Consider the following 23,271-nt stretch of genomic DNA (forward strand, 5'->3'; position numbering starts at 1 on the left):
CATATGTCTGGCAGCATATCTTCCAATCCCCCTCTTATACTGGCTCTATGCTTTTACAGAATAAGGGAGCACTTAATTGAGTTACAATAATGCTACCTGATTCTTTTGTACCATTGTGCTTTAGTTGTTGTTGTTAAATCCCTCCTGTTCTAGAAACTCTAAGCTGAAGGAAGCTTACTTAACCTACATTAAATCTTGATAATGTAATAATGAGTCTTTTAAAGGGATAATAATTTTAATTCCCCTATCTGCAGCTATAAAGATTGTATACAGCTAATCCAGTTTGCCCTTTCAATTAAACTTGTTCAGCTTGTTCTATTTAGTCAGCACCTGAATGGGCCATTAAGATTCTTGGTCTGTAAGACTTGTATGCTGTTCACTGTTGTTTTTAAATTCCATTAAATCCAAATAGTCTTTATCGCCCCATGACCACTGTGACTTCAATCAGCCAATTTAATTACCTTACAAAATTGTCAGTAGAAAAAAGCAAAGAAAAACAGGAAGGGATGTGACGTTATCAAATTGAAATCTTTCTCTCTAGTGTTTAATCTGGACCAGTCAATAAAAATGCTCCTCAACTCTTTCCTTCAAGGGGGATTCAACCTCACGTTCTTCCCAAGGATTTCGCCTGTGCTTGAAAGTTCTTGAGATGATGATGAGCATGGACTGTCCCTTTGGTTCATTATCAGTGATGCCCGTGTTGATATAACCTTGATGCACTGATGGATATCAGCTTCATGGCATGGCTGGAATGAATGAATGCAATGCATGATGGAAACTTTTGGATGATAGATAGATAGATAGATAGATAGATAGATAGATAGATAGATAGATAGATAGATAGATAGATAGATAGATTCAAGGAAACAGAAAATGGCAAGAAAGAAAGATAGGAATGAAATGCACATAGGCGAACAGTTTAAGGAACCATTGCTTTTTGGAAGGCACACATGACAAAAAAGCATAACTTACTGGTGTTAAAAAATACAAAAAATAATAATTTACAATTAAATTCAATAAAAGGCAATATTCCCCACATGCTGTAAGTGCCATGGTGGGCACAGTGAGGTTCAGAGCATTGCAAAAAGCCGGCATTGAGAACATGTTGCGCCGCATTACCCGCAATAACTAGCACTCAGGAATTATAGAAGATATGTTATTCTTTTATTACTCTTTCCATATTAACCATTAGAGGGGGGTGGGGGTGCTGCAGCAAATCATAACTTGGAAGATCACTGGCAATCTATTGTACAGTAGTCCATTTTCCACAGAATAACATACAAGAATAACTTGTTTCGTCTTTCATTGACCTCTTTACCCGTGATACTATGTAGCAAACCCACTTGTATGTTTTATCTAGATATTAACCATCATTTAACTTATCTTAGGTTTTTATACTTTCTAATCAGGTGATATCAGTTAGGTAGATAGATAGATAGATAGATAGATAGATAGATAGATAGATAGATGGGTAGAAAAAGAAAAGATAGATCGACTTTTGCCTACCTATTAATTTCCTAAAGTAGCTCAATTAAATACCCAACTTTCAGTATATATAAGGTTTTGTAAATATAGCAGTATATTTAGGACATTTCATTGCCCATTATGTCATTTTGCTCCATTACTTGTAGACTAAACCCCCAGTAGTTTCATCATTGCGATGGGTGCAAACTCTTTAATCGGTGCCAGTGATCCTCCAGCCTCATGAGAATAACATCTTCTGATTTTCTTGGCTCGTAGGCACGGCTGACACCACGCTGCAAACAGACTAGTACTGGCAGATACGGAATCTATGACTAATAGCATATGGGAGCATCTGTAATGTATTAACTTGTTAGCTAGCTCGGTATTCTCATTCTGCGTCTTTTGTTGGGAAAAATTGCACTTGCTTTGTATGGTTAATCTATATAGTTAGTGGAAAGAGTCAAGGCTTTTTAGCTTTTTGCTAAAGTGATATAATGTAGAATCACTTAAATGCTTTCATAACTATGCAGTAGAGATCATGGATGGATGGATGGATAGATAGTAGATAGATAGATATATAGATATCAGATGATAGATAGATAGATAGATAGATAGATAGATAGATAGATAAGAAATAGATAGATGGATAGATAGATAGATAGATAGATAGACGGACAGATAACTATCTAAATGTTCGGTGGGGCTGGTGACCATAAATGAAGGCATGCTTAGTAGCCCCCTGTAGCCCCCCAGTCTCTAGTAGTGCCTTCCACATGAGCTGCTGATAGCCCAGCAATTGTTCCAGCACTCGCCTGTTGCCATAGTGCTGCGGGCTGAGGCAGACATTCAGCGGCCAGTTGTCCTTTGAAGACTTCTCTTCTGACAACTGTTGACCTCAGCCAAGCAGAAAGAAACACGGTTCTGCACATTACTAGTGTTATTAATATTGCTAAATGTCCTGTAAAAATGAATAAGAGGAATCCATCGAATAGTCTCTTGTTCTGGAGAAAGGGCAGTGATGTGGGAAAACATGGGACCAGGATGACTGAGTCACATCCTCAAGCCATCTGTCATGGTCAAGATCCATGGCAATGTCGGAGGGAATCTCCTCTAAGCAGTTCTATCAGAGAATAAATGTTCCCTGGTGTGGTGCTAGGCAGGGTTCACATCACTAGCATCCATTCAGTATTGCATCCCTAGGTGTGACAATCCATCCTAATCCATCCTTATTGTCATCAGCACTTCCTACTTGTTGTGAAGCATGGAGGACACGGGATTTTTCCATCATTCCTGCACCTTTGGTGTTGAGAAGTTGAGAAGAGCCTGCACTCTAGCATGTGATTGATTTAATGCATGAGTGGCAGTATGTGAATGTCATTGAATCACCATTACCTATGTTGGAGCATGGTTTCTATTGTAATACATAGCAATGCATGCAGTGATCTATGGAGGTGTGCTTCCAAAGAAACTAGCATTCCTAGAGATGGTTGCTATTAGCAACGTGCCTCAAGCATCACCTAAAAAGCAGAAACAAGTCACACTACTGAATCTCTTATCAGGCTGAGGGATCTTTTTATGCTTCCTCTCTGCAGTTACTGTGTCGGGTCCTTCTTCTATTAGTCACGTCTACTCTGCTCTGTTACCTGTTCGGACAAAGTTTGGTTCCTCTTCATGTTTGACTGTCCTGAAGGTCCAGGAGCCATCTACAAGTACTGAGGGTTGTTCTACCGACCATTACTGGTCAGATCCAGGAGATATCACCCAGCTTTCCTTGCTTCTACTCAAATGCCTGGATCATTGATAGAGTAACTTACTCTTAGAGCTCATAAAGGTAGTTACTAGCTCCCAATAAACATCTGAGATGAAGAGTTAGAGGCTTACAAGGGTTGTAGAAAGAAGCTTTGACATATTTACTAGACTGTACTAGACTACACACTTCCCACACGAGTGGAGTCAGATCCTAAATAACCATTGTATCCCTCATTATCCCAGAGCTGTCAGGACTCCATTCATTAGGCTGCAGTGACAATAATCCCAGGGATGGAGAGACCTGGGCTGCAATAATCCCACATCACGACATGCCAAGCAGAGCAAAGTAAAAGGCAATCTTACCAAAGCGTAGAACGTGTGTGGTCCCTTGAGTATACCCAATCCAAAGCAAGCAGGCGGCGAATCTTAGGGTGCACCTGAAGAATGAGTGAGTTAGAAGAGGGCACAGAAGAGTCTTCATGCTTCCAGGGTACATCCTTCCCTATAGAGTGTCAGCTTCCCCGGCAGGGTGAGAAGAAGAAGAGGACATAGACTGATCACGGCCCTCAGACACGATCACGGCATGGTCACAGAGACAACATGAGCGAGGAGGATCCGCTTCCCGAACCCATTAGCAATCCCTGCATGTTCTTCATTCACTGCACCAAGGAGCAACCTTCAACTGCAAGGAATGGTGGGACATCCATGTTAGAGGGGGGAGAATCCTTGAGAAATCCAAACGCATATGTACATCCCGGTGAGCCTGGAAGGGATGAAGGGGGAGGGAAGGCAATCAATAGATAATCCAGCTCGGGAAAATCGCTGAGCTATGGTAGTAGCACAGGGGAAGAGGGCTCTGCCTGTCTGCTGCACTGCTGCACAGCTCCTGACGTGCAGCCAAGATGAAGTGAGAGAAATTCACATAGCTCCTCTCTTTATAAGGCTGCCAGCCAGACAGCCTTTCCCAATGTGGATCTGATCTCCCCGTGCTGACAAGCTGCTTACCCGGCCCGACTGCCAGCACTAGCTGGGTACCACTGGCGGCTGGAGTTTCAGGTGTAATGTTTATCACAAGGATGCATCCCCCAGTTGGCTGTCTTCCTAGCTGAGCTTTTTAACCCCATATGAGATGGATGCTGCTTGCAATGTAGCAGACACATGTGGCCACTCTGGCACTGAATATGTTAACCCCACTTAACTCCCCCCCTCCTTTACCATTCGATAGAAATCACTGGTAAAAGCAGTGATACTTTCCATTAGAGAGCTAAACTTTGGGGCTCAACGAGATTGCTTGCTATCATCTGGAAGCTAAGGCAGTTTACACCTACACATTGCATCTTAGGAGCTGACATGTGAATTCTGCTTTAAATCAGCAAAGCATTTAGGAAAAATAGCAGGCACAAAGAGTGGAGCACAATGCATTAACCTCTTGGCTTCTGTAGCAGGTTTCACTCTTTTATCACCCAATAGGCAAACTATAGTTAAATTCCGTAGATATATATCCATGCTTTTGAAAGAAGACACTTGGCCATCTTCATATCAAGAACAAAGCCCGAACAATACACTCGTAATACACTCGTAACCCCTTCAAAATAAATGATCTGCATAATCTAAATGCATAAAACCATAAATGACAAACACATTATTGGCATCATGTTGTCTTATGAGACACAGGGGGTGAATACATATGCAACTACCCACTTTCTCTTTCATTGAGTAAAATAAATAATAATATTAATACCACCAAACCCTTATACAAACAATGTGACCCCCTTCTAGGAAAATGTATAAGGATTTTCTAGCTAAGGTGTATTGATAACCTGCTGAATACTAGTTATCAGCTAATCTGTATGTAGGAATGTTATGTGGCTATGTATACATAGGTCTGCTGCTGTTGTATAAGGAATTGTCTGTCTACTGTATATGTATAACACTCTCATGCTTTACATATCTAAATAATGGTAGATCTGGATGTAGAGAAATAAAGAACAGTTCTTTTTTTATGTCATATACTGTATGTCTGGTCATTTGTATGCAGTAGTCATGTTAGTTGTGTAGTTGTCCCATGTATTACATATTTGTAGCACAGATATCACAAAGGATTTAGTAGTCAATAAGATTGATGTAGCGCTATGTCACCAAGCCCAAATTAGGGAGGAGTTTAACCACTACAGGACTCCGGCCCTTATATTTTTGCGTTTCTGTTTTTTACTCCTTTTTTTTCCAAAAGCCATTACTTTTCTTTTTTTGCATTGCAAGAGATGTATGGGGGCTTACTATATGCAGAAAATTGTACTTTTTAGTATCCCCATTTAAAGGGACCTGTCACCAGAGACCCTTTTTAGCCCATGATCCCACAGACAATTAATAGCATATCTCCAAACAGTTTTTATCAAAATTCTATCGTTTGTGGATCAAATGATAATTTATAGTAAACTTTACCTGGCTCGCTGCCTGCTGTGTCCCCTGGGAGTGTTCATCACAGAGCTAAGTCACCCGCCCCTCCTACTTCCCTTTGAAAAAAAAACTTCCTCCCTCCTCCCAGTCACTGGTTGCTACAACTTTGCTTCCTCTTGTGGCAATCTGCATTGAAAAGTGAAGGACAAGGAGAATTTTACACAGGAGGGACAGGGGACTCAACTCTTTGATGAATATGCCCTGGGGACACAGGGGGCACAGCTGGCAGGGAGCCAGGTAAGGCATGGAGGAGGGGGCATGGAGGAGGCTAAAAAAGGGTCTCTGGTGGCAGGTTCCCTTTAATATCCCATGCAATGTACTGCAAAACTGGGAAAAATCCAAATGAGATTATATGAACAAAAATGCGCTCTCAGAATTTTCTTCTGGGCTCTAAATAACATCTCACCCTCTTGGAGATCATGGAAATACCACTTTTTTATGTTTTACTAGATTTATAAATATAAAAATACTTTGTACAACAAAACCTTTCCCATAATTTGTCACTAATAACTTTTTCATTTCTTGGTGTATAGACCTGTGTAAGATATAATATTGGGGGATGTGCTAACTTTTTAACCATCAATTTGGGATCTATATGACCTTTCACTTCAGAAACGTGGATGCTATTTTCTATTATGGCATTCACAGCATGACTTGTTATTATATTTTAATGATTTTAATGTATTGGACATTTTGGGATGCGGGGATACCTAACATATTTATAATTATATTTTTTTATTTATGTTTATATCAGTTCTAGGGAAAGAGAGGTGATATAAAAGTTTTTAATTTAAAAAAAAGTTTTTTTTTATTTTTTAAATATTGTTTTTTTTTTATGTTATATTAATATTGTTACTATTATTTCAGGCCCTCTGGGTTACTTTAATCCTAGGGAGTCTGATTGCTATATTACAGTATATTGTAAATCTACTACTGACTCTGATAGACTATTAGAGATCATGCTACATGACAGGCTTCAGAGTCTGTATGGGAAAACAGGCTGTCATGGCGATCGACCATCTAAGATATCCCATCAGTTCAACCAACTGATACCATTTTTCTCTGCCATAAATTGCACATAGATTTGAACTAGGGTTAAGACTCTCCATGCATTTTTGCACCTCTCATTGTGCATGTGTTTAATACTTTTTCCATTTTTCTTTATTACACATAACTAATTCATGGACATCTCTTGTTCAATTTCTTTGCCTGTGTGGATTGGATGGATTCCTATCAACACCTGGTGAGAATTTCATAATGGATTAGTATTCAGTCATGGCAGTCCTGGCGTCTTTTTAAGATGCCTGGTTACCATGACAACCATTGGAACCCCGCAATCGCAGTGCTGGGGTGCTGAAGATTAACTGTTCTAACTGTTTGGACACCAATGTAGCAATTGATATCATTGTCTAAATAATTGAGAGATCATGATCAGAGTTAAAAGTGACTGTGGATGTTAGAGCAGGAATATGACAGACTGTCATTGCCAGGCTCCTGCGGTGATCTTCCCTTTTGTGGAAATGCATCAATTTCCTGCTGATATGGACATACACGTTTGTTATTTTAAAGCAAAGGGTTAATGCCAGCTCAGGTAAGCCAGGATGTTTAGATGGAGTAGGTTGGAGTTAGGCTGCCTACTTTTTTGTCCACAACTGAGATTAAATTGATAGAAATCTTTCAGTTACTTTTAAGGCTCATGCACACATTGCATGAATACAGCAGATATCCTAGAGCTATGATCTGTAAATTCACAGAAGATCACAAAGTCTACTGCATTCAAGGTGTGGAATGATTCAGATTGTATTTTGACATCATGAAAATATAGAAAAAAATAATTCTCTGAGAACCCACTGCAGAATTTAGGCCTTAATCCACAACAACTCTGAATGATTACATATTGATTCACCATGAATTTCAGTCCACATATACAGTACCTGGAAATTTTCTATGGAATAGCACTAATACTGTAGCACTACACACATAATAGCGCCAGGTAGCCTCTCTGACAGATGCCTCTTACTTTATGCCTCTCTCTCATGCTATATATGGTTATTAGTCATGAGCAAGTTGGGCAAAATTCAGGTTCAACGGGTTCTTCCAAGTAACAGGCAAAATCTCAGTTTGGGATCCTGACCCAGCGTAAGCTTGGACCCCAACACGAATGGTGACCCGAATTTTTGCACCCAAAAATGACTGGAAAAAAGGGGTAGTAAGCGTTAGAAGGCTGAAAAATGGTGGGAACAACAGGACAGTCACCCTGGCCAAAATGGATTAGGGAGAGCACTTAAAAATATAACATAAAAAGATGCCTTTTTACACCTAAATAACATTGATGGTTTTGTTATACAGAATTGTTTCCCCTAAATCCCTTCCTCATGCAATACCTTCCCTTCCTTGGTTGAACTTGATGGAAAAGTGTCTTTTTTCAACCGTATAAACTATGAATAAAATAATTACCAAAGAAATAATAGTAAACATACTTGCGCAGGACCAGACTTGCACAAAGAGTGCAAGCTCTGGCCACATGACCAATTTTCCCACCCAAAATTTGAACAGGGAGGACCTATCTTTCAGTACCAAGAGATGTGTGAATAATTTCCCACTATGCGAGTCATACTCTGCCTCATGGAACAATGTGCCATATCCGATGGCGGTAGAGGTTGCGGAAAATTGAGCATTGCCTTTAACTTACAGGCTGTGCTCACTCTTTCTTCCGAGGTTGTGCTGATGTTCATGTTACATTGGCGACTTCATACTCCTCCTCCTCCCCTTGCTACCAATGTCAGATGGGAACTTCAACAGTATTGCTTCCACCAACTTGGACTTGCTCATTTTTGCCACACACTCTAGTGGTAGAATTAAGGCTGCATGCACACGTCGTGGCATGGGAGAGGAGAAGGGGTGAGCGCTGCTCGCCCCCGTCCCTCTCCATAGAAAATACTATCCGCATGGCCGTAGATACAGCCAAGGATAGAGCAGGCTCTATCTTTTTGTGGCTATGGCTTGGAAAGAGCCCATTTGCCATAGCTGTCTATGGGAAATGCGTGACAGACGCAAGCTTGTGTATGGTGCCTAAGGATGTTAAGCTATCCTTGCAGCATGGATCCATGATCCAAGGTGGCCACCCAGTGATTAGAACAGGGGATTATCTAAGTACCTCAGGTGTTGTTGCACAGCATATAGTGCATATAGTGGCTCATGTGGACTAAGCTGCCCAAAAGCAAGGTCAAGCTGATTTTGGTAGGAGGCGTATTCTCCTCCTCCTCTGAATCTCCCCAGCCACATTCCCTAGACACCTTTAAGCTTTAAGCTTCTGGTGTTACCCCGCTCTGAGGAGAACTTCTCCCCATTCTTCTCCTCTTCCTCCTCCAAAAGTGTCCCCTGGCTGAACAGTGCAGTGACTGACCACTGTCAGGGTGAAGTTCTGTTGGTTGCTACCTTGACCCAACCTTATGTTCTGGAGCTGGAATTCAATTTCCTGCTGCTTCTCACACACCCTTTCCAGCATATGCAAAGTGAAATTCCACCTAGTTTGTATGTAGTATATGATGCGGTGCACAAGCCACACAAATTCAGCAGTACTTCCAGTAGGTCTGTGTCATTGTCCAGGAAACCTTGTAGCACTAAATTCAGCACATGTGCAAGGCAAGGGATGTGCATAAACCTGTCTTGGCCCAAAGCTGCAATCAGCTCCTGGATCTCAGCCCACAGTTCCTGGGGGCAGTGTGTGGTATTTTGCCCAGACAGATGAGTTGATTTTCTCCTCAGCCTGTTGGTGGAGGGCTAGGGTGGCCTGGGAACTTCATACTGTGGGACAGCCACCACCATCAGATATTTAAAGTTGTCTGTCTTTACCAGCTTGAATAAGAGCATTTCAAAGCCCAGCATTTGTAAATGCTCTTATTCAGGATCAGAGCTTTTGTGTAAAAAGACCCAAACTTACTCTTTCTATCAATGATTTGGTGTATTGACTTCTGAACAGATTTTGTGGAAAGGCTTGGTGATGGTGGTGCTGCTTGTAGTGGTACTGTTGCTTCTACATCTTCCCTTTGCAGGGACATGGATGATCTTGTCACTCAGGAGGTAGTGGTACAGTTTGGAGCAGCAGAGGGAACTTCAGGTGTCTGCAGGTTTTTTGGTGTCTCATTCACTGCAGCTCATGTTTACTTCGTTGGTGCCTGGTCACTCATGAGGTGCACAGATTTAAGTTTGGCCATGCTTTATGGACTTGAGGCACTGTGTGCAATTAACACATTTTCTGTTTTCTTGACTCTGTGAAAGTCTGTGGGGTGGCCGTTGTTTGCTGGGCAGTAGCAGGCAGTAGTATGGCAATAGCTTGACTGCAAACTCTACTGCTTTAATGCCTTGAACTGATGGATCCCTCAAATATGTTGATGGAACTGCAAACTACACTGTGTAGCAGCTTTAAGATTTTGAAGGAACTGCAAACTTCACCTTTAAGGTTTTTATGGAACTGCAAACTATACTGCAACAGCCCCTTTAAGATTGTGATGGAACTGCCAACAATACTGAGAAAGCACATTTAAGATTTTGATGGAAATGCCAACTGTACTGAGACAGCTTCTTAAAGATTTTGATGAAACTGCAAACTGTACTGGGAGACTGGCTTTCAAGTTTCTGATGGGACTGCAAACTACACTGCAAGAAACCTTAGTATCTTAATGTAATTCTTCACAGTGCTCTCTAAGTAGGCAATCATTTCAGATTTCCACCTAATCACAACACCCTACCTAAGTGCCCTGAAAATGGCAATTGTTAGTATTTGAAAAGTCCCTGTTTGTCTGACTGACCCTATGAATAGCAGCAATCTCTCCCCAGCTCTGTCTTCTGTCTGATGCTCAATCAACCTCAAGCAATCAACCAACTTGATGCTTTTTTCCCGAACTCAAACCGGAAGCCCAAACAGTGGCAGCTGTTCAGGGGTCATGGGTGGTTCACCCGCAAATTTGGTTTGGACCTGCTTATCACTAATAGTGATCCAAATTCTATATACATGTGTAGTATCAGTTAGGCACCACCTATATGAATAAATGTGATTTGCATTAGAGGAGTCAACTGCTTTTCACAGGTCAACTTGTGAGAAGATTTCTTTCCTTTCTGATTATGCTTTGTTCATTCCCCTTCTCCTGAATATCACAAAATATCTAGCCTATACATTGCATATGAGATAAAAACCACACAGGTATTCAGTCCATGTTTTGTGAATAGAGTGCTGCTTTTTGTTTCTTTAATAAATAGAAGATAGATAGATGATAGATGATAGTTAGATAGATAGAGAATAGATTGATTGATAGATAGATAGCTAATAGATAGATAGATGATAGATAGATAGGTAGATTATAGATAGATAGATAGATTGATAGATAGATAGATAGATAATATGTATGTATTTTAGCAATGCATATATACCTTGATATGTAATGTAAGTAGTGCCACCTTTACAAGCTACTTTCCATATTTGGACCTCTCTTTCAGACATGTGCAACACCCTCGCCGATGCAATGGCGAGGTAGTGCTTGCGAATACGTCCCACCTGCATGTAATCACCTTACACTACATGGTCCTGATAGGACATAGCGGTATTGCAGTGGTGAATCCTGCCTGGCAAGGCAGGAGTTAAGTATTTTGTATGATGCAAGATGCTGTTGTCCAATGATATGTGTTACATCCTGTGCTCTGTAAGCTGAGATGTGATTGGAGGAGCAGCCACCACCTGACCAAAGGAAGGTAATAAAACCTCTGGCCAGGAATGTTCTGGAGACTAGATTATTCTAGTAAGGATTCAGAGAGATTCTAGTGTAGGAGAATCCTAGAGAGTGTGTGCGTGAGTAATCTCTGTCTAGCCCATACCAGAGCAGGAAGAGCCTAGCCCCTGCCTCTGAAGAGTGGAGCATTAGACTAGAGTTAGTGTAGTGAGGAAAAGGGGTATCATCTTACCTTTAAAGGTGATACCTGAAGCCCTACAGGACAAGCTGAAGCTTCCTACCAGGACACAGCTGCCTCCCAGCCTGCCCTCTACTTCCAGGCTGGTGAACTATCTCCTGAGGCTCCCTCCAACTCACATCTCGGCACCCTACCTACCTGTTAAAGGCACGTTTGCTGCGGTTCCTGCGGTTCAAATAAAGAACTGTAAGTTGTTTTCTTCAACTTCTGTCTCCGTCTGGTCCCTGCTAATACGGCTGCCTTCATCACCGGCACCCTGTCCATCACCCAGAGACTCACACTTGGGACATTAAGGGGTTGCCCCAGGGAGATCCGCTATAGCAGCCTCTCCCTCATCTTTTCTTGCCAACACCACCCTGCTGGAGACCTGCCAGGCTGTAGGACAGCCCTCTGGTTCCCCCGTACCAAGCACCGTGACAATAGCGTGCTTAGGCCGCAACCGCCAGCCACTCCGGTACCGCGGGCCCCGACTGTCTCTAGGCCTCACCTCAAAGGGCTAGGCCCCGGTGGGGGATGTTGCAAGTGGCGTCACGAACAGGAGATTTACTTCTGTGCCTTATCCTGGCACTAAAGACTGTACTTTATTAAGAAAAAGACTGTGCTGCCTAACCCTGCTGCCATCCGGGTTTAGGCCCAAGTATTTGTGTGTTTCTACATTGAACTTTATACTGCTGCCACGTGCTGTCGAGCGTCGCTCCAGCACTCAAGAGGTTAATTCCTGCAAGAACTGTGTCAGCTCTGCTACATCCGGCGCTGCTGCGCCTGAAGCATTTACCTCAGAGGCGTGTGGCGCAGCAAGTATTTCAAGCCCGCCAAATCTTCACTGGCGGGAACTCCAGAAGCGTCATTAGGCCCCGCCCCCTGCGCGAGTGGCGCGAAGCACCGTGGAGGAGGAGCTGGAGCGTGTGCGGCCGGCAACGAAGAGGGTTAATCGGCCATCTTGGATTTCGGCGCAGGCCGCGCCTGAAGCCTGCCAGCAGTGTGCGCCTCATCCGGAGTTCCGGCGCACGTGTCCTGCGACTGGAGAACACCGCGGAGCATCACTGAACCCTGCTGCCTGCCGGACATCGGGAACGGAGACCTTCGTGTACCGGAGCTGTCCTGTCACCGCGGCTGATCCTGAGTGAGTACCGCTGGGGAAGCTAAAGGGGGGTAGAGATTGTTTCCGATGCTAGGTTATTGGCTCACCTCCCAGGGAATAGTGACTGTGTCTTAAAGCGCCCACGTCCCATTCTAGCCATCGCCCATAGCAACGGACATTGTGTAACCCTACAGGCTTCCCTCAGCTAGGCCAGTCATGTCCGCCCAGGACGAAGATACGGGACTGGCGCAAGTCCCGTCCCCTGGTCCCTCCTCAGGGTACCGGAGCATGTTAAGTCCTCCAGAGAGTCCCTTCAGCCCTGCTACAGCTAGTGTCCCTGGGACTCCCACCATGATGCCTCTGACTATGCCCTACTATCTGGGGGCCCCCTGGTTACCCTACTACGAGGGAGAATCACATACTCTCCCTGAATTCAGGGACAAGTTGTTAGCCACCTTCGCCTTGCTCCCATTCACAGAGGAACAGAAAGTGGGCATCCTCATCGGGCAGTTGAAAGGACCCGCTCTCCGGGAAGTCAAGTCTTGGCCCCGAGAACAGTGTCAGAATGTGGTCCAGATTCTTGATAGGCTACGTAACACCTTTGACAAGTGTACTGTCTCCGAGTTGAAGCAGAAATTCTTCGGGAAAAGACAGAAGCCCCAAGAGTCCCTCCGAGACTTTGCCCTCTCCCTACAGGAGACATGGAAGGCCATCACCTGCCTTGAGCCCAAAGATGCTGAAACCTCTGACCAAACCTTAAGGGAACAATTTATCAATGGACTTGTTGATAGAAATCAAAGGTGTCAACTAAAGATCATCTCTTCTCAACATGCCCAGGCCTCTTTCCTTGAGTTTAAGGAAGTTGCCATTGACATATTAGGAGACCGACCACCTGCTGGGCCGCAGAAAGAGCCTGAATCCGTGGAAATGGAAGAATCTGCTCTCGCTTGCCATCCTATGCAGGCAGCATCATCTAATCCTGCGGCTATGGAAGTTACTGGCGTAACAGGACTGGTCCCTAATCTCGCGGACACCCTGCATCAAATCCTTGATCGGTTGACCCAGTTGGAAGTAACTGTCTCTGCTATGAGGAGGAAACCTCCAGAGAACCCGGTACGGTCAGCTACTCTTCGTGAATCTCCGACTAAGCAGCGCCCAAAAGAGGCGAAGTCGTTAAGCACCTGGAGTCAGAAGAAACCCCGCCAGCGGTGCAGCTACTGCCATAAATATGGGCATGAAGAGAATGATTGTCGTCAGTTAAACGACAAACCCTTGGAGCTAAGGGACGACCTCCAAGGGAAGAACTTGTAAGTCCCCGAGATGCTAACTGGATGCCCAGGTTCGTGGGGACTCGCCCCATGGTTCATGTAACCATCAATGGAGTTACCCTACCGGCCTTAATTGATACCGGCTCTCAAGTGACCACCCTCCGGAGTGCTGCCTTCGAGAAATGCCGAGGAAAAGCATCCTTAATCCAGCCTCCCAAGGCTTACTTGAACATTATTGCTACGAACGGAAAACCCGTACCCATCCGCGGCTACTGGGAGCCCACGCTAACCATTGGAGACACTGAGTTAACCAGACAGGGCGTAGTGGTGACACGTGTGCCCGAAAACGGTAACTTCTCCCTGGTACTGGGTACCAATGTCCTCCGCAACTGCTACCCTGAAGTGCTGAAGGCTCTCCACGACTCCCTGCCAACAGTTGTTGTCTAGGAGTCGTACCGCACACCAGTGGTGTAGTCACTTCAGGTGCTCTGGATAGGGTCCCAATCCCATATAGAAATAAATCATGGAATCCAGTCACACTGGTTTTGGTTGCTTACAGTAGTTTTATTTTACTATTGCAAAAATTGTGTGTAACGTTTCGGTCAGTCCCTGACCTTCATCGGACACTGAAAATATAGTAACATTGTGATACAATAATAAGTATATGTCGCATTGAGAGAGGACATGGACAATTTATAAAGAGGGGTGTTCAACAAACTATATACATATATACAAAAAGTTTATACAAAGTCCTGGGTGGGGGGATACAAAGTCAGATAATACATGGCAATACAATAGTTATATGCATCAGAAGTGGGGTAACCGTTGTGCCAGAGTGTCGCTGAGGAGGTTTCTCTGGTGATTAGGAATGAGTCTGAGTCAGAGTCAAAGGTTAATGCTGGCTAGCGGCAAAAAAAGGTCCTGTGGAAAAAGGATATATAAGAGAAAGTATGAGACTCACCATTTAGAATAGGAAAAAGTGTTTGTTGCTGCTGTGCAGGCTGGTGGCGCTGAGGAAATTGGCGGGCGAACCGCTCTGTATGGAGAAGGCGCTCAGTCTGGTGTGTGTTAGGTGAGTTTTTAAAGGTTGTGGGTGGTACCGCGTGATTACGCGGTCACTTCCGGTTTAGACCGGAAGTGCGTCATCGTGTGCGTTCCACCTGGAGATCGTGGTGGAACGCATGAAATAACTTTGGACATGCGCTGTGGCTGGAGTAACGGAGGTATATATCGATAGTGTGAGAGACCAGTTCTTGTCAAAAAACTGGTAAGGGGATAGATGGAAATTCAATGACTATTAGGAATGGCATGTATCAGTTTGAAATGGGGAGTAACGTATGGAAATGGAACAACATTGTAGTGCAATATAGAAAAAGTGAAAATGACAAAAATGAAAATGAAAGTAAAATACGGACAGGAGTTATGTATTGGTTATGGGTAATGTTGGACAAGAGATAATGAATGTGTATTTAGTATAAAAGTTATATTAGAGTATGGAGAAAAACACGAATATATAGATGAACAACATTATTGTACAAGATACAATGAAAATAAATGAGGGATATTTTGGTTATGCATAGATATAGAAGATATATGCCAAATTGAAATTGTGCCAACATATTGTACAAATGAAGAGAATTATACAATACCATGTCGTTGGTAACAGTCTAGAAAATTTTTCAACGTAGAAGACTACATCAACGACCGGGTCTACAGATGGCAGGACAACTTTCAAACACACTTCCAGCGAAGAAACTACAGATCCTCAGCCAACTCCTCAGCCTCAAGCATCGAGGGAGAACCTCGAGACCATACCCAACCTTCTTCTTTTTTAGGAACAACACGAGGACGTCACACAAGAGGAAGACGCGGCGGGGCCAACACAAGAGACAACATGGCAACAATGACAACTCGGTCCCAGGTAGGGAAACCCCACTAGTTGTTAACATTTCCTCTAAGATAATTAGTCCAGCCGAAATATCACTACTACAAAAAGGCCTGTCATTTTGTCCTTCATATAAGTTTAGTACTTTTGATTTAGAGATGGATATACAGAGGTTTTACAGAAACATACGCTTGAAAACGCATTTCGAAAATTCCATTCCCCAGGACAGAGAACCTAGATCACCCATTAGCCTATTATCACTAGGACTAAAAAACAAAAGTCAATACATGCCACCAAAAGAATCACACAGTGTCGAAACTTTCATAGACCTAGTTGACAGAGAGATCACACAATTGAGACATAATATTGATTCAGGCCGTCTACATGCACCGAACAACATGACCAGTACAGACAGGTCAGCCCTATCGAACCTTCTTACATCAAAAGACATAATCATAAAACCAGCCGATAAAGGCGGAGCAATAGTAATCCAAAACAAAACAGACTATATCCAAGAGATTATCTCACAACTTAATGACAGCAATATTTACGAAAAACTCACCAGAAATCCTACTACCAGGATTACCCAGAGAATTAAAAACACTCTGGACAAATACCTCTCACTAGGCACCATAGACCTCCAAACCCAAACCTTTCTGACCAAAAAGACACCTATTACCCCAGTGATCTACACCCTGCCAAAAATACATAAAAATCTCAACAAACCACCAGGACGACCCATAGTAGCGTCCACTGACTCTATATTATCACCATTATCCATCTTTCTAGAGAAGATCCTCACCCCATTAGTACATTCAACCAAATCTTTCCTTCTTGACACTAATACTTTCCTTGACCTTATTAGGAACATCAAGAAAATCAACCCCTCAGACCTCTTAGTCACCCTTGATGTTAATAGCCTTTACACTTCCATAGCTCACGACAAAGGCATCAGAGCAGTTCATGAACTACTCAAACAAACCTCATACTCGACTGACATTATTCACCTATGCCTGGAATTACTAGAAATCGTTCTTACTGAGAACCACTTCATGTTCCAAGACTCCTTCTATATTCAACGTCAGGGCACAGCTATGGGGTCCAATGTTGCACCCCCATATGCAAACACGTACATGTCATTTTTCGAAGAAACATACATATACTCTAACCAACTCTTTATAGCCCACTGCCGCATTTGGAAACGTTATATCGATGACGTGTTTTGCATATGGGGGGGCCCATTGGACTCCCTACAAGAATTTCTCAGTGACCTTAACTCCATATGGCCAGAATTGCAATTCACCCTACACAGTGACAAACACCAAATCAACTTCCTCGATACCTTGATTATTAAAGAATCTGACGGGTCACTGTGGTCCGACCTCTACACGAAGCCTACAGACCGTAACAATCTCCTCCATTTTTCTAGTTACCATCCCACAGCCACAAAGAACTCACTGCCCATTTCCCAATACAAGAGACTAGAAAGAATAGTCAGTAAACCTGAGGTCCTGACCACTAGGCTGGATGAAATGCAACAGAAATTTTCCCAGAGAGGCTATCCCTCCAACACACTATCGCAATACAAAAGAAAACCCCCCAGACCAGATAAGACCCCCACCAAACGGATACCATTTGTGCATACATATCATCCGTTCTCTTTTAAAATTCACAAGATAATACGCAAACACTGGCCTATCCTACAAAGAGGACATCCCAACATTCAGGAATTCAAAGAGCCATTCCTACCATGCTTCAAACGCCCTGACAACCTACGAGACAGACTAGTTAAAGCAGACATAGGATCAGACACCAGATTACCAAAGCAACTTTTTCTGAGAACTCAGAAAAAGGGTACGTTCCCATGCCTTAGATGCGCCCAATGCAACAACGTCCAAAAGGGTGACACATTTACACATCCACAAACCGGTAAGCGATACCCAATACGAGATTTTTTCACATGCAACTCCGATTTCGTTATTTACCTAATCAAATGTCCCTGCGGACTAGCATACATAGGTGAAACTACTCTACCCGTCAAAGAAAGAATCTCCAAACATAAATCCACTATCAGACTCAAGAACACACTTTTACCGGTACCAGCTCACTTTCTGGAGGCCAACCACTCAATTAATCAGTTGAAATTCCAAATAATTGAACAAGTAGGGACCCCGAGACGCAACGGGGACCGAGTCACAATTCTCAAGAAACGTGAATCCTTCTGGATTCACACCCTAGAGACATTATCACCCAAAGGACTCAATAGGGACTATAATATACAAAGTTTCTGCTAATCCCGTTTAACATATCACCATTCTAATTTCTTTACAGAGACGTTGAAAAATTTTCTAGACTGTTACCAACGACATGGTATTGTATAATTCTCTTCATTTGTACAATATGTTGGCACAATTTCAATTTGGCATATATCTTCTATATCTATGCATAACCAAAATATCCCTCATTTATTTTCATTGTATCTTGTACAATAATGTTGTTCATCTATATATTCGTGTTTTTCTCCATACTCTAATATAACTTTTATACTAAATACACATTCATTATCTCTTGTCCAACATTACCCATAACCAATACATAACTCCTGTCCGTATTTTACTTTCATTTTCATTTTTGTCATTTTCACTTTTTCTATATTGCACTACAATGTTGTTCCATTTCCATACGTTACTCCCCATTTCAAACTGATACATGCCATTCCTAATAGTCATTGAATTTCCATCTATCCCCTTACCAGTTTTTTGACAAGAACTGGTCTCTCACACTATCGATATATACCTCCGTTACTCCAGCCACAGCGCATGTCCAAAGTTATTTCATGCGTTCCACCACGATCTCCAGGTGGAACGCACACGATGACGCACTTCCGGTCTAAACCGGAAGTGACCGCGTAATCACGCGGTACCACCCACAACCTTTAAAAACTCACCTAACACACACCAGACTGAGCGCCTTCTCCATACAGAGCGGTTCGCCCGCCAATTTCCTCAGCGCCACCAGCCTGCACAGCAGCAACAAACACTTTTTCCTATTCTAAATGGTGAGTCTCATACTTTCTCTTATATATCCTTTTTCCACAGGACCTTTTTTTGCCGCTAGCCAGCATTAACCTTTGACTCTGACTCAGACTCATTCCTAATCACCAGAGAAACCTCCTCAGCGACACTCTGGCACAACGGTTACCCCACTTCTGATGCATATAACTATTGTATTGCCATGTATTATCTGACTTTGTATCCCCCCACCCAGGACTTTGTATAAACTTTTTGTATATATGTATATAGTTTGTTGAACACCCCTCTTTATAAATTGTCCATGTCCTCTCTCAATGCGACATATACTTATTATTGTATCACAATGTTACTATATTTTCAGTGTCCGATGAAGGTCAGGGACTGACCGAAACGTTACACACAATTTTTGCAATAGTAAAATAAAACTACTGTAAGCAACCAAAACCAGTGTGACTGGATTCCATGATTTATCCCTGCCAACAGTGCCCAACGGTTCCCGGAAGGTAATTCAGGAGACTATGCAGGTTCTAGCGGCGCAACAGAAGTTTGCTGGCCCCAATGGAGAAATCTGCAGAGCCCGGATCAAGGATCCCCAACCTGTCCGCCTTCAACCTGGGACTGAGACGTTAGTATGGTGTCGAGCCTGCATGGGCGTCCAAGGTCAAGACTACCAGGCGATAGTAGAACCTCTACCAGCTGATGAAGACCTGCCCATTCTAGCCGCCAGGAGCCTAGTCACTGTATCCCGAGGACAAGTACCCATTCGATTACTAAATGTGGGAGACTCCCCAGTGGATCTGAGAAAGTACCAAGCCGTAGCCACTCTCTTCAGCGTGCATCCTGAGGACTTGGTGGAAACCGCTCTGTCTGCCTCCCAACAGTTGGAAGTGAAGCAAAGTGCTGAAGGTGAGCCTGCCGAGCAATCCTGGTGGCTTGAGCTCAATATTGGAGACGACGATTTTACTCCTGCAGACCAAGTACAAGGTGTCCTGGATGTCGTTATGAAGCACCACCAGGCCTTCAGCAAACACCCACTGGATTTTGGGCAGACTACTCTGATCCAACACACCATCCCTACTGGCTCTCATCCTCCTATCAAGGAACGGTACCGGCCCATCCCTCCAGCCCGCTACCAAGAGGTGAAGAAGCTGGTACAAGAGATGAAGACAGCCAACGTTATCCGGGAGAGTCACAGCCCATGGGCTGCCCCGCTGGTCCTTGTGAAGAAGAAGGATGGAACCCTTCGATTCTGTGTTGACTATAGGAAGATCAACAATATCACTCACAAGGACGCCTATCCTCTGCCTCGAATCGAGGAATCCCTCGCAGCCCTAGGGTCAGCTGCCTACTTCTCTACCCTGGACCTGACCAGTGGCTACTGGCAAGTGGCCATGGCGCCGGAAGACAGAGAGAAGACGGCTTTCACCACCCCAATGGGCTTGTTCGAGTTCAACAACATGCCGTTTGGGCTATGCAACGCCCCAGGCACATTTCAACGGCTGATGGAGAGATGTTTGGGTCATCGCAACTTCGAGACCGTCCTGCTATATTTGGACGACATCATCATCTACTCCAAGACTTATGAAGACCACCTCCACCATCTGGCTGAAGTCTTCCAAATCCTGACCCAACATGGGTTGAAGGTCAAGCCATCCAAGTGCCACCTGCTACAACCTAGCGTCAAGTATCTGGGACATGTGGTGAGCGCTCATGGAATTGAGCCAGATCCAGAGAAGATTGCAGCTGTTCACGACTGGCCTACCCCATCAACCGTACGAGACATCAAAAGCTTCCTGGGATTTGCCAGTTATTACAGGCGTTTCATCCCGAAGTTTGCCCAGCTGGCGGCTCCCCTGCAAGAGCTTCTAAGGGGCCTGCCAAAAGAGAGCCAACGTTCCCGAGTAGCCATTGAGTGGACGGCCGAACGAGAAGCTGCCTTCCAGATGCTCAAGCAACGGCTGACTGAACCTCCGGTGTTGGGATATCCAGACTATAGTCTGCCTTTCACCCTATACACTGATGCCAGCAAGCAAGGTCTAGGGGCGGTATTATCCCAGCTCCAAAACGGAACTGAAAGGGTCATAGCCTACGCCAGCCGTTCCCTCCGAGAACCGGAGCAAAATGACCAGAACTATAGTTCCTTCAAGTTGGAGTTTCTGGCGTTAGTCTGGGCTGTGACCGAAAAGTTCAAGGACTACCTAGCTGCATCATCTTTCACTGTCTTCACAGACAATAATCCTTTGGCGCATCTGAACACTGCTCGTCTTGGAGCACTGGAACAACGGTGGGCCTCCAGACTTGCCAATTTCAACTTTACCATCAAGTACCGGGCTGGTAAGACCAATGACAACGCCGACGCTCTGTCCCGTCTCCCTGACCAGTGGGAGGGACCCTCCACGGATGCTCAGTGGGAAGATGTGGAGATGCCAGCGTTCTATGCCCGGTTTGTGCGTCAAGATGCCCAGAGAGTTTACTCCCTACCGACAGAGGCAGCGCCAGCTACTCCTCAAGAAGAGTCAGAGCCCCCTGCGGAAAAGGACCTCTGGATGAGTCTTCAGGCTGATAGCCGTGCCATAGGAGAAGTAATGGACTATCTCTCTAGTGGGCGAGTGCCTGAAAGAATCCGGCGCAGAAGAGTTGATGGAGAACTGTCTCAATTGTGGCGCCAGAGAAAGGCTCTGAGCATGCACCAGGGTCTGCTAAAGAGAAGAACTCTGGACCCTATCACTTATGATCGGATATACCAGATTCTGATTCCCAGGAGGGACGCCAAGATAGTACTGGAAATGTACCATGACCAGTCTGGACACTTTGGCGCTCAGAAGACTGAAGCCACCCTCCGAAGGCGATTCTTCTGGGTCAACATGAAGTCCGACATTGAAGCCTGGTGTCGAGAATGCCCGGCCTGCGCCATCGCTCGAGGAGAGCGACACAACCAAAGGGCCCCTCTCCGTCCCATTGTGAGCCAACGGCCCTTGGAGATCCTGGCATTGGACCACGTGAAGTTGGAGCCCAGCAGATCCGGTCACAGTTATGCTCTTACGATCATCGACCACTATACCAAATTTGTGGTTGCAGTACCTGTCAGAGATCTGTCTGCAAGGACTACCGCAGCGGCCCTGTGGAAGAGCTTCATCCTCCCCTATGGCTGTCCAGACCAGATCCTTACAGACCAAGGAACAGCATTTGAGTCCCAAGTCTTCCAGGAGCTGTGCACTCTATATGGCTGCAAGAAGCTGAGGACCACAGCCTATCATCCCCAAGGCAATGGGCTTTGTGAAAAGATGAACCAGACTCTAATCAATATGCTGAGGACTCTGACCCCTGCAAAAAAGGCTGACTGGCCAAAGCTGTTGCCCGAATTAGTGTACCTGTACAACAATACCACTCATTGCTCCACAGGGTACACCCCGTACTATCTGATGTTCGGGAGACACGGACATCTCCCTGCTGATATGACCTGGGACATGGAGTCCCCTGATTCCCAGTCTTTACTCCCCCAGACTGACTGGGTTCACGAACACCAGAGGCGCCTGGCGGATGCCAGAGAAGTTGTGGATCTGCGTTTGGAAGAGGCCCGAGAGAAACAAAAAAGGGACTTCGATCGTAATGCCTGTGCTGAGCCTTTTGCCCCAGGAGATCGAGTGTGGCTGCGCAACAACCATCCTACCAGTAAGCTAGATGGGCGTTGGGAGCGTGAGCCATACCTAGTTAGGGACAGTCTCTCCCCTGAAGTCTACGAGATTTCAAGAGGAGACCGTCCACCACTCCGGGTACATAGGAACCGGCTGAAGAGATGTCTTCGTCCTTTTGCCCCTATGTCCACACCTCTCACCTCGACCCCCAACTTACAGACCTCCTTGTGTTCACCTACCCCCAGTTTCTTGGAACTTGTGACTGTGCCTCAATTCTGTTTTGTTTCCACTCCAGTAAGAGGTACCTCGGAGAGACCATCATCCCCACCGCAGTCTCCAATACTGCTGCCTGTGGAGGATGATCCGGCTCCAGTGTCTGCAACCCCTGAAGCATCAGAGGCAGCTGAGACTCCGACTCCAGCGCTTGACTCAGAGGAGGACGATGAGGAGGTTGTTATCTTCTCCAGGCCGGAACTTCGAAGGTCTCAAAGGGAAACAAAAGGTAAAGCTCCTGCGTACCTGCAGGAGTACCAGCTGGTGACCCGCAGGAGCAGGAGGCAGGTACGTTTTTCTGACACCGAAGTACTTACCACCGAAGAAGATGCAGAGTAACCCCTGAAGGGCTGTAGCCCACTTCAGGTACTGTACATATTGTGTATATTTCTGTCCTTACCCCAAAGAGCCAGAGACTTTCCTGAGACTCTCACCCTTATTTATCTCAGTCAAGAGACATACC

General features: G+C 44.6%; 1 protein-coding gene across 2 annotated transcripts in view; it reads right to left on the reverse strand.

Annotated features, from left to right (window-relative positions):
* GRIK2 (glutamate ionotropic receptor kainate type subunit 2) overlaps positions 1 to 23,271 on the reverse strand; it is a 437,454-nt gene that overhangs the window by 405,798 nt on the left and 8,385 nt on the right. Inside the window, exon 2 of one of the 2 annotated variants that reach the window (XM_072141893.1) lies at positions 3,577 to 3,976. In XM_072141893.1, the coding sequence (XP_071997994.1) occupies positions 3,577 to 3,709 (133 nt within the window). In that variant the 5' untranslated portion in view covers positions 3,710 to 3,976. Of the gene's footprint in view, positions 1 to 3,576; positions 4,360 to 23,271 lie in introns of those variants that run through there. The other variant, XM_072141892.1, reaches the window with a different exon arrangement.

Source organism: Engystomops pustulosus, chromosome 3 (assembly GCF_040894005.1).
Source record: "Engystomops pustulosus chromosome 3, aEngPut4.maternal, whole genome shotgun sequence".
NCBI classification, from domain to species: domain Eukaryota; kingdom Metazoa; phylum Chordata; class Amphibia; order Anura; family Leptodactylidae; genus Engystomops; species Engystomops pustulosus.